Source organism: Oenanthe melanoleuca, chromosome 1A (genome assembly GCF_029582105.1).
Source record: "Oenanthe melanoleuca isolate GR-GAL-2019-014 chromosome 1A, OMel1.0, whole genome shotgun sequence".
Classification (NCBI taxonomy): domain Eukaryota; kingdom Metazoa; phylum Chordata; class Aves; order Passeriformes; family Muscicapidae; genus Oenanthe; species Oenanthe melanoleuca.
This window is the reverse complement of record NC_079334.1, coordinates 7,376,547-7,394,741: the sequence shown is the minus strand read 5'-3', so window position 1 is coordinate 7,394,741 and position 18,195 is coordinate 7,376,547. Positions and strand designations below refer to the sequence as shown.

The 18,195-nt window shown below is 42.1% G+C and overlaps 1 protein-coding gene across 1 annotated transcript; it reads left to right on the top strand.

Moving 5' to 3' along the window:
• Positions 1 to 394: 394 nt before the first annotated feature.
• STYK1 (serine/threonine/tyrosine kinase 1) lies at positions 395 to 15,673 on the top strand. The gene is made up of 10 exons (XM_056516402.1): positions 395 to 718; positions 7,558 to 7,662; positions 8,519 to 8,662; positions 9,598 to 9,846; positions 10,096 to 10,277; positions 12,024 to 12,107; positions 12,356 to 12,564; positions 12,744 to 12,784; positions 13,067 to 13,163; positions 13,682 to 15,673. Exons 2-10 carry the CDS (start codon positions 7,596 to 7,598, stop codon positions 13,884 to 13,886), a joined length of 1,278 nt encoding a protein of 425 aa, XP_056372377.1. The 5' UTR covers positions 395 to 718; positions 7,558 to 7,595; the 3' UTR covers positions 13,887 to 15,673.
• Positions 15,674 to 18,195: the final 2,522 nt, after the last annotated feature.

Here is an 18,195-nt window from a genome sequence, read left to right as displayed (position 1 = left end):
TCTGGTGTGGTTGGGGAGCTAAGAGTGGTGTCAGGAAAAGGAAAGCCAAAGCCAAACATTCCAAAATTCTGGCAGGATGCATGGACAGCCCGAGCAGGAAGGACACCAGGGGGCAAGGCAGAATGTGAAAAACCCAGTGTCTCTGCTGTCTGCTGTAGCATATTTTGATATTATTAATCTTTTAATCTCTTTCTTCATTTGCAGTGTTTCCAATGGAGAGCTTTCTCAGCCTTTGGGGTCCTGGGGGTTTTGTACAGATTTTGTGTTCCAAGAGCCCATTCTTTCTAAAAGCGAACCTGTAACCAGAAGTGTATGAATTCTGTTTATTACATAACCTGTCCCTCTCGATCTGTGTTGGTCTGCCAACCCCACTGCAGGTGCCTGCCCGAGGGTTCTCTGCTGTGCCTGTCTCTGTAGTCAGCCCATGAGCAGCTGCTGCGTGGAAGCCAGGCAGACCCGTTCTGCAAGTGTGTGCCTTCCTGTCAGCTGTGTGCTGGACATCCCTGGGGACACAGCCGAGGAGACCTAGAGAAGCAAAGAACCGAAGCTGGGCGGGACTGGAGTAGAAAAATCAGTGAGGAGGAACTTAGTCATGAAAATTACACCCGTACCAAGGTAATCATCAGTGTTACTGGGAGTGGCCTCACTAACAGGGAACGGGCAGCAGGAGAGCTTCAGGAAAAGACAACCGCAGGGCAAGGGAAGTGGTGTCACCCAGGTAAGTGAGAGAAAGCACTTCTGGAAGATCAGCCCATGAATATTTATTTCTTAGAAGACTTTTACTAACATAAATGTGACCTGAATTAGAAGGTGGCTTTACTATACGTCTGTGTATGCGTGCATGTGCTTACTGCGTGTAGTGAAACTACTTATAGTAATTTCTGTGATCATAATGGTATTTGGGTTTGAGAAAAAAGTAAAAGAGGGATGTATGAAATAGCTCACAGGCATTTTTTTAAAGAGGAAGAAATTAACAAAGTAATTAAGTTTCGTATAAAATTAGTCTCAGTTCACTGAAACAGGGTGATGCTATGCGTTTGTGTATAAATATGTCCAGTCTTTAGTTAAGTAATACATGCCTAGGGCTGAATTCAGAACTAATTACCATTTTACTTCCATCACTGTTGCTTGATTGTGAGGCAGTGAACTCTAATCCAAAGTGGTGCAGATTTTCCTGTCTACCTGTGTAGCATGGGCGACTGATTAAATTAAAAACAAAATCTGTGTTAAACCCAAGAAACATCCAGAACTTGGGAAACTGAAACTAAGGTTGTCTACACAGCATCAGGTGACTGTGAATTTATGAAAGCAGATTTATGTTGGATTTCTTAAACCATTAACCAACAATGTGATATCATGCAGTATTTTTATCACACAGTAGGCTTTTCACAACAAGAGCTATATCGTCCTTTGAAACAAAATCCTTCATTCTTTTCATATTCTGTCATAGCTTTTGCTGTCACAGCTTTTCAGAATTTCTGTAGGTGTGCTGGGGTTTGGTACAAGCTTAATACAGGCAGCTACCAGCAAAATCAGACCTCAGTCAGCAGGGAGACATTTTCAAAAGTAGGATACGATTTTGATTTCATAAAAGGCAGCCATAGGTGAGAGTGTGCTGTTGAAAGTTTGGCCTCTAGACTTTTAATAGTCTGCTCATTAAGGGCTTCAGCTGAATGTATTCCTCGTTTTTTTTTTTTTGTTTGTTTTTTTGTTTTGTTTTTTTTTTTATAATTTTGACTTATTTTGTAGATTACCTGTGAAGAATTACTTTTGGTGGCTTTAGTTCAATGGGAGTGTTCAAGATATGTGTTGATTTTCCAGAACCTATAGTAGGCCATGTCTGCATTAGAAAAAATATTTTTATCTTAATCTGTATTCAGCTTCTGTATTATTTCACACTTCTGTACCTAGATTTCCTTTTGCAGCACAAATAAATTAATTTTTGTAGATGATCTGAGTGTAAGCAAAACCTAGCACTGTGAGAACTTGCATATTTCCACTGAAATGGTGCCAGTTAGAACTAACATTTTTAGCAAAAAAGCACAGCAGCACTGAGTCCTCCTGACTCATTTCTCAGTGCAATAGTGACTTTTAACTTTGCCTGGTTTTTTTCTGCTGTACTGAAAAGGAGCCAAGTTTCCTCTAAGTAACCACCTGCTCAAACAGCAGCATGGGCCTCATTACTTGCTGTTTTCTCTATGGTCTTCAAAAGTAGTCAGCCTAATTTTCTTCCACTCCCTTCATATGTTTCTATAGCAGCTAGCCTAGGTTTGATACTCAAGTATTGCTTCTAATTTTGGATCAAGAGAAAATCTTGTGTCTCTGTATGTTATTTTTGAAACACTTTGTTTTATTACAGGGTGTTATAGCTACCGACAGTTTCAAAAGTGAGTTGTACTACTAAATCTTTATAGCTGAGACAGTGTTACAGCAAGACACAGGATATTATTTTTAATCCTTGTTCACAAGGCCAGAAGTAACTCTGGAGTGGCTGGTCAGAATTTCCCACTCTGCACAGCTGAAGATGCTGTTTCGTAACCCACAGGTGCCTTGGAGAAAGAGATGAGATGAGATGACTCCACGGGCCAGGGAAACCTTGCAAAGATGCCATGGTCTGCCAGGCTTTTGGAAATAGTCACTAAGGTCTTTTGCAGGAGAAGAGACAGAATATGTAGTCTAACAAATGCATGGCTGAAACCTGTTAGGCTCGTTTTTTATTTGTTTTGGACGCTGCTTTTAGTAAATGGTGGACATGGCACGGGGGAAGAAAATCTCTTTTTCCCTGTTTGCTTTACAATGGTGCTTTATTTCTCCCTCTTCTCTCACATTCAATGTCCACAGCTGCCCACACCTGGTGGTTTGCTGCTGTTTTGATTCCTGCAATCCCCTGGTAGCTCCTCTCCCTTCCCACTACACCCACCAGCACAGTGCTCTTATGCAGAGCAGTTGCCAAAGCCTTGACTGTTGACCATGTTCAAAGGTCACATAAAAGGGGAGGGAAATAATAAAAGCAGCAGTGAAATGGTAACTGGAAAACCTGGAGGGGAAGGTTCTGCCACTGCCAGAAATTAAGTAGAAGACATAATGCTTAAGGATTTGTCTTTTTTCAGTCAGGCAGTGTGCTGGGCTGAAGTTACTGAATTACTTAGTTGTTCTTTGTGTGCCTGTAGTTGTATTACATCTGGTCCTCACAATTGGTGCATGAAAAACAAGTGTAAGAATATTTTTATAATAAAGTGGTGTGCAGTTAATGTGGGACAGGATGTCTGGAGAATTAACTACATTAAGTCCATATCAGCTCATAGCACTTTTTAAAGGGTCTTAATGAAGATCCAGATGAATCCTAACCTTTATTTTTGTTGTATTTAATTAATCAGCTGTTTCTTTAGACCTTTGGTTAATCATTACACAAGGATTTACACACCTGCACTGATGATGGGAACTGTTGGTAGTTCACAAATTAAACATATTCAGAGGCAAAACTGTATTTGCTGTGAATATGGACAACTTACTCTCCTTAAAGTGGCAGGAGCAAGCAGCAGGCAGCTTCTGTGTGGGCAGTATTCAAGCTGTCTGTTCCCATATATTCCATGGGCATGTTAAGTCATTTCTCTTTCTTTTTAGTCTTCACCACAACATTTGTCTCTCAGGCTTCTTAAGTCTTAGTCCTTGCACTTTAAATAACATGATTTGAGCTTGATAAGAACTTTAAGGCCATAAAATGTCAGAGAGGATTGATTATTTTAGGGCAGATCCCCTTCCTGGTTTGGTTTGCCACATTGCCACGTGAATGCTTCTATTGCTAAGAGGACAGTATCCATGTGAGAATGAATGACAGGGGACTGGAAAAATCACAGTAAGGCTTCTGCTGGCACACAGTGCTTGTGGATCTGTGCTGACACAGGGAGTGGTTTCACAGTGCAGCTTTAGATGAATTAGCCATTCAGCCCTGACTAATACTGACCATTAAAATGGCAGGAAATCACCATGGCAAAAGAGCAGTGAATTTTTCCTGCTAGGTTAGTGGTTTGAATCAGTTTGCCATGTGATCAGTTGCACAACTGAGAGCAAAACAAACAATGAGAAGGCAGCAGAGAGAGGAGATAATCCTTTCTTTTGGCATTGGTGAGCACTTAATTCAGCTCAGCTACATTCACATTCAATATTTGGGCTTCTTGAACTGGTTTAAGCAGCTCCCACAGCTGTCACCTTCTAGCTGCTTTTTCCTGTGCTTTGTCTAAATTGCCAGGGCAGCAAAACAGCTTGGCAAGCAAACATGTCTGGAAACAAAATGTCACCTTTCCCCAGGTGTTCATTCTGCTGGCAAATTTGCATAGAGGAGCAGTATTAGTGTAGGATGGGGGCTAGTAACCTGTCACTGCTGCCAGGCTGTGGAACTGCTGTGCCACATACAGTGCACCAAGTAGTCTGCTAGGAGCAGTTTGCAAGTGCTGGTGACTGTAGTTTAACTTCTGCTAGTGTTTTGCCTTCTATTTCCCATTGTCTAAGAGCAGCTGCTTCTGCTATTTTTAGGTACCATGATCTTCACTGTATATTTAGCTTCGACATCAGGATTTGGGCTCATGTTGAGGGTCAGAAGGCTCTGCAGAGGGATCTGGACAGGCTGGATTCATGGGCTTAGACCAGTTTTGTGGGGTTCAAACAAGGCCAGGTCCTGGGTCCTGCCTTGGTCACCCCAAGGGCTGCAGCTGCAGGCTGGGGCAGAGGGGCTGGAAAGCTGGGAAAGGCCCTGGGGGAGCTGGGACAGCGGCTGGAATGAGCTCAGCCGTGCCCAGGGGGGCAGGAGGCCGATGGCACCTGGGCTGTGCAGCCATGGGGTGGCAGCAGGGCCAGGCAGGGACTGGCCCCTGTGCTGGCACTGCTGGGGCCACTGCTCAGAGCCTGGGGCACTGCTGGGAACCTCAGCACAAGAGAGACACTGAGGGGTGTCCAGGGAAGGGAACGGAGCTGGGGAAGGGGCTGGAGCAGCAGGAGGGGCTGAGGGAGCTGGAAAGGGGCTCAGCCTGGAGAAAAGGAGGCTCAGGGGAGCATTCTGGCTCTGCACAGCTCCTGACAGGAGGGGACAGCTGGGGGGTCAGGCTCTGCTCCCAGGGGACAGGGACAGGACAAGAAGAAACAGCCTCCAGTTGTGTCATGGGATATTTATATTAGATTAGGAAAAATTTCTTTGCTGACAGTCATTAAACATTGGGATAGGCTGCCCAGTGAAGTTGGTGGAGTCACCATCCCTGAAAATGTACAAAACACCTGTGGATGTGGCACATGAGGATTTTAGTGGTGAACATGGTTGTGGGTGCTGGCTAACTGTTCTACTTGATTTTATGATTCTGTGAATTCCAGTGAGTGGAATTAAGTCTGTGTAAAAGAATATTTAAAAAACCAGTGGAATAAATAATTAGTTGATAATAAATAATTAGTTGAAATTGCACAAATTCTCTAATGGAAATTCTAAATTGAAGTAACACAATGTGTGTGTTCACATGATCTAGATAGCTCTGATCTTGGTACAGTGTTAACACACAGGCAAGGAAAATCAGAATGCCAGTGAGGTACAGATTTTGAACCTCCTAAGATATTTTGGTTCCCTTTATCCTGTCTTGGTACAGAAAAAATGTCTTCATCTAATAAAATAAGTAGTTGAGCACTGTCAGTAGTCCTGCTCTGTGTTGAGTATGCACATGAACATGTTAGTTCCACATAACTTTGATGTGTCTCCCATTGCAAAAAATAATAAACGTATAATGTGAGTTCTGTGGATTTCTGAGTTACCATTCTCTTTGTGAGGACAGGAATGTAAGAACTGCAGTGATGTTTCTGTTAGACAAGTAAGTTGCAGAAACAGCCTAGTACCAGAATTTATTTGGTCTTGGCCTGAAAAGTAGCACTGAAAGGCACTTGAGAATTACCTTACAGAGCAAAACCTCTTTTTCTGCTTGCTGAGCACTATGAGAGGATAGAAACATAGAGGGGAAGTGGGCTTCTGTAATGAAGCTTTTCCAGTGATTACACCTCCAGAAGCAACCCCAGCACATGGGAGTGCCAATGACTGCCAGTGTTTTCATTCCTGGAAGCCATGGTTCTGCCCTGAGCACGGGTTGAAAACATGAGTGCACTCACTGGCACTGCTGCTGGGAGGTGCATAAAGAGTAGAGAGGAATTGTTTTTACAGACAAGGACCAGTACAGACATGGCTGCTTTGTCAGAGCTTTTTCCATGGATCTTTGCTGCTCTCTCTGTAAGCACAAACTGGGGTGTGTGTGCTTTTGTGTGCCTGTGTATGCATGATGTTTAAATGTCAAAAAGCCATTAGCAAATTTTAAAATGGAGCCTGGACTGTTCATGACTTAGATTATATGAAATGATTGGTCCTGATGGTCCTGAAATCTGTGTGTACCTGAGAAGGACAAAAGCCAGGACTGGTCCTGTGTATTTGTAAGTATGTGTGTGTTAGAGCTGAGGTGGGTTGTTTTAGTGTCCTTGCTTTGTGATTTGAAAAGCTTGGTATTACTCATTTGTATTATTCATTTGACTGGATTCCTGGTGTAGCCACACCTTGGAACCAGGTAAATCTGCTAGTACATTAAGAATGAAATTGAATAAAAAAGGAAACTGACTTTTTGGGATACCTTAAAGCACAGATATATTCCATTTTCCTCTCTCTGCTGCCTATATTGTGCAACTGGTAAAGAATAATTTCACTCATTAATTTTAAGTATGAGAAAAAACTTTTAAATGTTTCATCACCAAATTCTACAAAATCAGTGCCCTGTATTTGCCACTGAGGTTAATTGCCTACAACTCATAGCTGAAAACAAAGTAGGTGCTTACAGGATAGAAGTCACAATTCCTATAAAAAATTCTAGATGATACTGTTTATGAAGCTGTTAAGTCTTAAATTTTAGCAATGTTTATAAGAAGCAGGGACTAAACAATGTGCATGCTTGTACAGGCTCTGGATTTTCAGCTACAAATGAAGAAGAGTTGCAGATGTGCTTCAGAATACCTGCAGACTTGGCAGTGCTCAGAAGTTGGTACCAGAGAACTCTAATGAGGACTCTTTTTTCTCCTTGTCTTTGTACAGCAACAGTAGGAGTTGTGGCAAGGACTGTAGTCAAGAATGATGTTTTCCATGCATGCTGCTGATCTGTTCACTTGTAGTGGAGCAGAAGATAAAATGCTGAGCCATTCTAGCATCTAAAAAATGTATTAGCTAGGACTGTATTAGAAGCTCTTTAAATATAATTAAGTTCATATCTATGGATTTTTGTACATATGCCAGCCTTTAGGCCTAGGGGCCCTCATTTGCTTGTGACTATAGAACAAGATTAACCCTAATTTCTCTCTTTTCATGCAGTGCATCATCCATAGGATCTGGTAGTGGATGGCCTGTGTCATTCTCTAAGCCTTCAAATCCCAGAGCTTCTTCATGCAGCCGCTGATTGGAAGAGACAGAAAGCTCCCTATCCACTTCACTTATTGCTTCATAATCATCCTTTCCCCTAATAAATTTTGTTATTATTCTTTATGTCTGTGCAGGAAGTGGGGGTTGGAGACCTGCTTGCTTGTAACTGAACATGGCAGGGGATGTGAAGAGATTCTCACGGATGCTGCTGGAGTGCAATAGCAATGACAAGCTATGTGGTAAGATTCACACATTCCTTTAATAAGGTTTCACATGCTGGGCAAGAAGGCCAGCTTCACTAAAAAGTGTTCCAAGCCCTTTCTCCTCCTCTACCTGCATCCCAGCCCACACAGAAAGATTTGATGGAGCTTTCCCTGCATTGTGTTTCAGGGGAGAAATGTTTTTGGGGATAAAGCCTCTGTGGCAGTATTAATCTAACATAATTTCAGCCATTTTAGAGAATTCCTATTTCAAATGAAATATACAGCAGTCATTAAAGATTCTCTGCAACTTCCCAAAGGACCAGTTTTATGGGATTTTGATTTCATGACTCTCTGCCATCTTTGGGAATGCAAAAAATGGTCTAGACCACCTCCAAATCCGGGGACATCAGAAAGATAGTTACCTTCACAAGCGTTGCTAATTGCAACATCTTCCAGTCGGATTCCAAAGGTGACCACACCCAGTTTCCTTTAAAATGCTCAGTGTAATTTTACTGGAAGGACCTGGAGCTGTAAGTGCACGTGATGACATAGCCATATCCAGCCTGTCCCATCTCCCTGCTGTCCTCCTGCCAGGGCTGTTTCTGTTTCACTGGTGGATAGTACTCCATATGGCTACAGCTCCTGGCCTTCATATTAAGCCATCTAAATAAGTGTGGCAGTTTTATTATCACAGTCATGTGATTTCATGCAGTTTAGCTACTCAGCACCTTTGAAAAATAAGGTGGCAGTATTAACAGTGTTCAGCTGTTCCAGAGGATGGAACACACTCTTCTGGGGTTGAAAGTTACTGAAATGGATTGCTGCTACATGGTTATACAGAACCAGTGTTCTGCTGATTCCTTGGTTTTCCATTTTCTTTCTCTGCTGACAGTTGTGCGTGAGTATCAAACGGAAGTGATCGTTGTCCCAGCTCTCCTGGTGGGACTTTTTGTCATTGTGCTCACTGTGATCCTTTGGCTCCACTGCCGTGGCCTGCGAGCCAAGCAGAAGCAATCAGCACCAGATGGAAGCCAAGGTAAAAAAAATCCTTTTCAGCCAGAGGAAAGAGTATTAGTTTCAGTGGCCAGAAGCCAATTCCATTTCCCCATCGTTTGAGCTGTTAGGCAAAACCATTTTTGAGGATCCTGAGTGGTATTCAGCAATCCAGTAAACATTAGAAAAATTTGGAACCCTGATTTACTCCATTTTGCAGCAGCAGTAGTGGAAGCTGTAGTGTAGATGGATCTGAGAAAATCTAAAGCATCGTGCCATGTAGGCTGTTTAACATGCCTATAAATTTTGTAACATCACAAGAGCTGTAAAGTGTATTTATGTAACAGCCTCCTGGAGGCTGCTGCAAGGAGAGTTTTACTGGAAAAGTTATAAATGATACTAATTTTGATATCGATTATGCTTAGATAATCTATTTTCTGTACTGCCATTTAAGAAATTTAATTTCAAGCTGCTGTCTCCCTCTTCCTATGGAGACAACATGAAGCAGAACAGGAACTGGTGAGGGGGTAGGGAAAGGTTTATTGTTACACGTGGCTGTGTGGAAATGAAAATACAGTTATGAACTAATTTTGGGTATGTAGAGGGAAACAGCCTCTTGAACCTATATTAGAAGAAATAATTGAAAACTGGTAGTAAAAGAAAATATTCATTACTTGAGCACATGGGAATGAAGTACAAATGTGGTTTATCTGTAAAGGTTATGTAGTTAAATATGGGAGAAATTTCTAGATGCTCTGTCTTTTCTGATTCTGTCTTTCATCAAATAGAGTGGGAGATAAATTCTTTCTCCTCTTCAAGGGCCAGGATAAGTAGGATACAATAATAGTTCCTTACTTTGCCCTGATTTCCGAAACACTGTGGAGCAAAAATTAAGAAGCATGGAAGGATGAGCGTTGCCACCTCTTACAAGAGTTCATCTGTCTGGTTTTATGCATCTTATGTATTTGCTTTTGTCAGTGATGAAGAACACTCAGCAGGAATCCTGCTCAACAGAGAGCCGCTGCATCCAGCTGCGTGAGAGGTCTGTGGAGAGCCTGCTAAATTCTGAATCCTTGACTCTGAAAGAATTGGAGATACCACGAGAGAAACTCTTACCAGACACCTTGGAGCTGATAAAACTTGGTGCCTATGGCAGCATCTACAGAGCACAGCTGGAAACTGGGTGCTCTGGGAAGACTAAGACTGTGGTATTGAAAGCCTTGCAAGGTAAGGCCCATGGTCAGGATCCAGTTTGGTACAGTTTCTGTATCCCAGACATGGTGCTGGACAGAATGTTGCCATCAGTACTGGGCAAGAACAAGCTATGTTCTGTATAGTAACTCCTAGATGTTCTTATAGCAATGTCTTGGTAGGATTAAAGATAGCTGACCATGTTGATTTTAGCTGTCAACCTGTTCTTTGCAGCTTCCATTTGTTTTTGTTTTGTTTTTAATTCATTTTCTTTTGTTCTTTCAGACCCGGCTAGTCCCCAGAAAATAAAGGATTTCTTGGGAAGGATTAAATTCCATCAAAAACTTGGCCATCATGAGAACATGGTTAAATTGGTTGGATGTTGTGTAGACCAGCTCCCACTTTATATGATCATGGAAGATATGTCTCTTGGTGACCTGCTGACATTTCTGTGGACATGTCGGAAGGTGAGTCAAAAGAAGTGATGACAGAATAGCTTCTTAAATTCCTTAGGAACATATCTATCCATAAGTCATAAATTATTTTTTTTAAATCTCTCCATGCATCCCTCTGTATCAAAACTATTTCCATGCCCCAAAGAACTTCTACTCAGGTCCTACTTTGCAGACTGTTGAAGGGCATTGAAGGCACTGGAATTAGAATGAATTCATACAGCCACGTGAATTTCTAAAGTTTTAAATCACATCTCATTCCAAATGCTTTTAAGAAAGCAGAGCAGTTACAACACAGGGGGAAGGTCACGGGATGATAACTAATTGGTAAGAGACAGGAAAAAGAATATAAGAATGAAAGATTGGTACTTGCTTTGAAGGGAGGTCAGCTATCTAGGACATGGTGCTGTTCATTGCATGTATTAATAACCTAAAAATGGGATGACAGTGACGTGATAATATTTGAAGATTCCAGCCAGTAAAGACAAGGGCTGACCCAAAGGAATTGCAGAAGGATCTTCCAAGATTGGGAGATTTGTCAATAAAAAGAACAGATGAAATTCAGAATAGTTACAAATGAAATAATGCACAGGAAGACATTTCACATATATGAATGATGGCTTCATGTCTGCCTATTGCTGATGAGGGATAAAATCTGGTGGGATGAGGTATGATAGTATGAAAATATGCAGCCCATTGAAAATATTAACTCAAGATAAAAAAGAGCCCAAATATCAGAGAAGGTTTAGATTGGATAGCAGTGAAATATTCTTTCTCCAGGGAGGGGTTAGGCACTGAACAGGCTCCCCAGGGACTGGTCACAGCTCCAAGGCTGTCTGAGCTCCAGGAATGTTTGGAAAACACTGTCAGGGACAGAGTGAGATTGTTGGGCTGTCCTATGCAGGGCCAGGAGTTGGACTCAGTGGTCCTTCCAGCTTGGCATATTCTGTGATTCTATGACTCATTGTTACAAAAGGCACAGAAACAAAACTCTGCTGTTGCCATGTAAATCCACCACTCTCCTACATCTGAAACTCTAAATACAGAAGGATTGCTTCCTGTCCTGTTCAGCAGAAGGTCCAGGTGGTAGCAAATAAAGCTAGTATGTGTCATGCTCAAAACAAACAAATGGAGCTGGTTCTTCATGAAGTGAGTTGACTAATGGAATGTCTTTCCACTGACTGCTGTGGATACTGACACTTCATGTAAGGTCAATTATGAAAGGTAACCTTTCAAAGGTTACTGAACATGTTGAAACCACAACCAGCTCAGGAGGTTTTAAAATAGAATCTATCTTTGGGCTGTAAAATGGCACAAGAAGAACATTGTGGGCTTACCTTATTCTCTCTCTCATCTCTCTCTCACTTACTGTTACAGGCAGGGTGGTAGGAGAGATGGACTGTTAGTCTCATACCAGGTACCCAATTCATATGTTAGAAATGTGCTTTTCTACTCATCATTCTAATTTATATCTTTCATTGACCTGTGTGGATTGTCATTCTTCACTGTCATGCTGACAATTTCTGCCTAACCTATTAAATTTTTCCCCACATGTCAATTTGCCCACCAGTTGTCTCTAGTGTACTTGTCTTACTCAACACACCACCAGAATCATCCATTCACATCCTCTTACATTTCAGTCAATTTATGAGCAATTGTGAGAAGGAGAAACATAAGATTAGATAGATTAGAAGGAAACATTCCCCACTGTCCTTTTGCTGTGGCATTTGTTTGAACCAAGGTCTCTTATTTTGTCTCTAGGATGTAATGGCAATGGATAGTGTCCCCTATGACCTCACTGAGAGGCAGGTCTATGAGGTTGGACAGCAGGTTGCAGCAGCTCTGGTAAGTCTGCTCACATTGGCTGCATTTTTTCCTTCTTGCTTGACTGCAACACAAGTTTGCCTGGTGTCTTAAGTCTTCTTGGCCTAAGCACTGAGAATAAAGGCTTTGTTAAAATATGCTTCCATTATGTTGGTGAGCACATGTCTCCACTCCACAGTGTTGAAGACAAGTATAAACTCAGTGAAAATTTTTATCAATTAAATTTCCTTTTAAAATCATCCTGTTTTCTTTCTTTTCCAATTTCCCAGGCTTATCTCGAAGAAAAGAACTTGTTCCATGGTGACATTGCTGCCAGGAATGTCCTCCTTCATCACAACTTCACAGCTAAGCTCTGTGGTTTGGGCCTGGCCTACGAAGCTCACACACATGGTGCCAGCTCAGTCATGTGGAAAGTGCCCGTCAAGTGGCAGGCACCAGAGAGGCTCCTGAGCAAACCCCCTACCATCAAGGCAGACATGTATGGCTTCATGTTGGGACTGGAAGTTCACCTGTCTGTCAGACCTGTGTCTCTTTCACTCCTTTATGTATCATTTCGTGTCCTGAAGTTCACAGGAAGGCAGATGTAGTTTCAGCATAATGCTCCACCTTCACAGTTTATACCAGCGAACAACATCACTTTGTTTTCTTTTCTTGCAGATGGTCTTTTGGAATTCTACTGTATGAAATGATTACATTAGGTAAGAAAATTTAATGTTAATTAAAAAAATAATTAATGAAAGAGCAAATTAACAAGACCCAAATTCTTGAATTTTAGACTGTAAAGGTGTGCCATTTAAATAAGCACCCTGTGTTTTTCCAGTTTGCAAAGTCTCATCAATTCCTTTTAGATCTTCTGTTACTGTGAATTATAATAGGAAAAAAACAGATTTTGGTAGGGAAGGAAGGTGGTGTTGCACAGAAGCTGCTTTCTGCAACCATTGCCATCCAGTTTTCTACCATTGCTCCTTTTGTCCTTCCAGGTGCTCCACCATATCCTGAGGTGCCACCTTCTGACATCTTATCATACCTGCAGAAACAGAACATTATGAAGCAGCCCTCAAGCTGCCAGCAAGCCATGTAAGCCACTTGCTTTATGGACAATTGAACATGAGGTTGGCAGAGCTAAATGGAAATGACACATAGAAAATGAGATTTTGCACAAAATTTCTAAGTCTAGACTACACTGAGAGTAACCTGTTAGCTGAGGAGATGTGTCTGCCACATCTCCTTACTGGGTTCTGCTGCATAAAAGCTCTGTGGCCAAAACCCTTCTCTCCTCTTGAAAATGACAGTTGTTTCTGTTTCCTTCTCTTAAAAAAACCAGTTGTTTGTTTCCTTGAAAATGACACTTGTTTCTGTTTCCTTCTCTTGAAAATGACACTTGTTTCTGTTTCCTTAAGTGCCCTTGCATTTTGCTGCTCCACTGCTTCCTTGCAAGGTGCAGCACTGCACCTTGATTTTTCTCCTCTAGGTTGTAGGATATTCTCTGAAATGAACAAAGTATCCACAGGGAAGATCTAAGATACATTTCTTTGCATGAAGACATAATTTAATAATTTAATAATTTAATAATTTCGTAATTTCATAATTTCCAGGTACTGCATAATGAAGTCCTGCTGGCAATGGAGTGCAGCTCACCGGCCTTCTCCAGCACACCTCTTGTGCTCCCTGAAAACAGCCATGAAAAACAGCAATGGGCACACAGTGCTGCAAGTGCCCGAGCCAGTGGTGCCTGAACTCTATGCTGGTGTTGCTGGTGTTGATGTGCACAGCCTGGTGAGGGAATACACCATCCTCTGAAGAGTCCTTTCAAATTTTGGTAAAGGAGAAAGAAATCTCAGAGTTTTCCCTTTCTAAATGTTTTGCAAGCTTGGAATGAGGTGTGTATGTTGGAAGGGATCCCTTTGTTCTTCAAACATCTATAAAATCTCTCTTCCATGCCAGACAGAGAAACTGTTACCATTATTGTTAAATCAACCTGTTGGTATCATTCTGCCAGTGGCCATTTGGGAGTAAAATGTGTTTAGGAAGCTGTAGAAAATGCAATGAGAAACTTGATTTAAAGGAGTGTTAGGTTTGTGTGGCAAGGTTTTGGTGATGGGGTGGACTGCGGAGGTGACTTCTCTGAGAAGTTGCCAAAAGCTTCCCCCAGCTCCATGAGGGAGCTGCTGCTGGTCAAGGCTGGGCCCTTCAGCCACACTGGTAGCACCTCTGTGACAGCATATTTAAGAAGGTGTAAAAGATACTGCACAACAGCAGGTGAAAAAGAGGAGTGTGAATGTGAGAGGAACAGCTCTGCAGACACCCAGGCAGGGCAGAAGGAGGGGCAGGAGCTGCTCCAGACCCCAGAGCTGGGATGCCCCTGTAGCTCCTGGAGGGCATGGGGGTGCAGAGATGCACCTGCAGCCCCTGGAGGAGCCCAGACCAGAGCAGGGGGATGTCTGAAGGAAGCTGTGACTCCAAGGGAAGCCTGTGCTGGAGCAGGTTCCTGGCAGAATCTGTGGGAAGAGGAGCCCTCATTGGAGATGGACTGTGCCTCATGGAAAGGGACTCATGCTGGAGCACTTAATGAAGAACAAGCCTTGGGAAGAACTCATGGTGGAGAAATTCCTGAAGGACCTAGTCTCCTTTGGAGGGACCCCACACTAGAGCAGTGTGAGGAGTCTTCCCCCTGAGGAGCAAGGAGGAGCAGAGGCGATGTGAGATGAACTGACCACAACCCCCCTTCTTCCTGCTGGAAAAGAGGTAGAGAAATTAGGAGTGAAGCTGAGCCTGGGAAGAAGGGAGGGGTGGAGGAAGGTGGTTTTATTTCTCATTATACTTCCTAATTTTATTAGCAATAAACTAATTTTTCCCAAGTTGAGCCTGTTTTGCCCATAACAGTAACTGGTGAATGATCTCTCGCTGTCCTTATCTTGACCTGGGGGCCTTTTGTTATATTTTCTCTCCCTTGTCCAGTTAAGAAGAGAAAATTGCAGAGTGGTTGGATGGGCACCTCCCATTCAGCCAGAGTCAACCCACTATGAGGCTTCTGGAAATTTTCCCCCATCTTTTCTGTCCCAGGAAAATGCATCAGTTGGGTATTTGAAAGGGATATCCTGGGGAACATGCTGGGTATTCAATAAATGTCCAGGATTTCTCCAGTGCTTTATATTCTAGTTTCCCATGGGAGCATGGGCACTGTATTCAAACACACAGACCCACAAACAAACAATCCCCACGCCTCCTTGACCAACAACAACAAAACTAAGCAAAACCCTTCATGTCTGTGGATGCAGAAGCTCTTATACAAATGTCATATATCTTAATGGAGAGTGTGCTTTCTGTGCAGGTCAGGTGAGTACTCCAAAGCTTATCTGAAATTATTTGATCATTGATTTTAATGGACATGCAGACTTTGTAAAAAATTAGAGGCACTGGAAATTGTTGCTTTTATTTAAAAAGAAGCAGAATCTCTCTGTGAAGCAAATTTTCTCACTTCTGTTCATGGTTTCTAAAGTTGACAGTATCTTGGGTTTTTTTTTCCTCTTATTATTTTGGCACTTTGAGCATTAAAGGAATTGCACATTAAAGAAATAATTTTACCATTCTGTGTGAAGAGGGGTTTCAGTGTTCACTCAGCATGCCCCCACTTAGCATGGCTCTTTGCATTCTGGTTTCCATCAAAACTTGTTGGTTTTCTTCCAAAGACAGTGGTAAGAAGTTTTCAATTTGTAATGCAAAAAGGCATGAATGAAATAGTTGTTTTTTTCTGTCTCACTTAAGCTTTGCAGGAAATGATGTTCCCTTCCATAAATAGATGTCATGTGAGTTCATACAGCACATGTGTCACCACTATACACTGGGACATTGCAAAGTCCATTCAAGAGGGAGCAGTCAGCCCTCTGACTTTTCCTGTGGTGTTGGCTAATTGCCACCTGGATCTTCACAAACCAGTTGTAAATCTGAAATGGAGAACTGAGATACCTTCTTTTCCAAATGGTAAAATAATAACATCCTCTTCTCTCTCCCTCAATTGAAAACAGGTTCAAAGCTACCTGGTAAATTAGGTCAAATTCACATGGTGAATAAACTATTCATTCAAAAAAGCATTTGATTGGTTCAATCCTCCCACTCAAGAGTGGGTATTCAGAAAGGTCTTGCCTGTGAAAGTGTGTGGCAGGTAATACAATCCCCTGTGAAAGCATCCCCAGTGCTGCTGCAGACCTGACAATAATGCACAGGGAGCCTTGTTAAACAGAGAGCTAAAGGCAACAAATGCAGCACTGTTCTCAGAGCACAGAAAGCAATGCTCTGCTTTACACAAATGCTTCATATTTTATTTCTGTTGTGAAAGCTCTGATCAAGGAAATCCATGGGACTTCAGATGTTGAGCATCTCACAGACTCTAACAAAAGATCTACTTTGGTTTCCCCTGCAAGCAAATGTGTGCCAAGACCCTGCTTATGAATTTGCCCACAGAAAGGTATTTTTCTGCTGTATGATAAGACATAATTTCATTTCCCTTCAATAAAGTGGCTGGCTTTATTCATTCTAAGAATGTAAGCATTCCTACTCTGATTTATCTTACCCTGGTTAACTTATGTTGGTTTGGAAGTGACTGAATCGAAATTAGAATCAATTCTATAGTGGCATAAATGTAATTGTACATGTGGAGTTACCCCAGTTTAACTGCTATCCCTGCTTTTTAAAGTAGTTTGTACAGAAATCTTTTCCACACAGCAGTCTCTGTTTTAGGATCAATGTAGACTCATGCATGAATTTCTCCTTAGCGAATCCACTGAGGGCTTGGTAGAAATTTTTCACAGTTGTTTTGTGAAGAATCATGGCTTTTCAGTTTTTCCTGATAGACTTTGTTTTAGTTGTTTAATTAGAATATTTTGTTCCTGTCAAAAATGTTGACTTTTAATTATTAAATTTAAGTTTCTCAAAGAGGACAGGGCCATCTGCATAATTTAATTAGTTTCTGGTGGATTGTTTCTCTGTTCGTCTTCTGATCACCTTTTCAGTGAAAGACTGAATTAGATCCAGTAGATCTCCTAAGGATGAGAAAATTCTGTCCAGAGCAGGCAGAGAGTGAAAAAAGTGGTCCAAAAAGTGACATCAGACAGGAGGCAGAGATATTAAATATTCTCGGTGTGATTTTGCTTCACCATGCCTGGAATTTTCTGAAACCACATATGACCAATACGAACTTTTTAAGAGTCTTTGAACTCCAAACTCTTAGTGCTACAGAGGACATGTTGCAAAGGATTCCCATTCAGCCACGCAGAAGAGAAGTACTGCAGTACTCTTGCTTTTCTGTGTTCACAGAATTGCATTTTTGGTGAGGGCTTGAAAGTACTCAAATCCTCCTGCTCCATTTTCACCCCACCTTTCTTATCCATTACAAAACCCAGAGTGCCCCAAGCTGTGCCTGGAGGTTTTTGATAGCTCATCAATAAGCAGTTGAAGACTTTTAGTCTTTGCAGTTTTGTCTCCTATTTCTTGAATGTTTGTGTCTGTGGATTTCTGTTTCATCATTTTGTCCTCATTATGCTCTTTTGCACTGAATAAGTGCTTGATTGGATGATTTTAACTGGGTACTTTAGCTGGGATGTTATACTTTCTGTCCCAAATGTCTTTAGTAGAACAGCAAAAAATCCCTTGTGGAACAGAACATTTTGCTGTTTAGTGATGGGAAATGGAGAGTCCAGTCTGAGACTGGCAAACTGCAGTTCTCACACTCAGCTCCAGGTATCACAAGCCCCTCTGCCAGACCTCCTGTGTTCTGGGATGGATCCTCCTTGACATCAGTTCATGATAACTGCAGCAGGTCTCTTCCTTCCAAAGCTCTGAGATGTTCTTCCCCCTGTCAAGGTGGGGATCCCTCTCTGTCACCCTGCTCGTGTGCTCTCTCCCACCAGCCCTGTACAGAACTGGGCTGTTCTGAATGGTGCCATCCATGCTTCCAGCATGTCCCTTCCCCATGGATCTCTGAGAAATCTGCTCAGTGAACTCTGTGGGCCTTGTCTTAAGAAGTATTCTTTGGAGAGCTGTGCTAAGGCCTGATTCCTGTGAAGTTTCTCTAAGAGGAGTGTGTTCCTTGCCCCTGTGCCACCTGCCACAG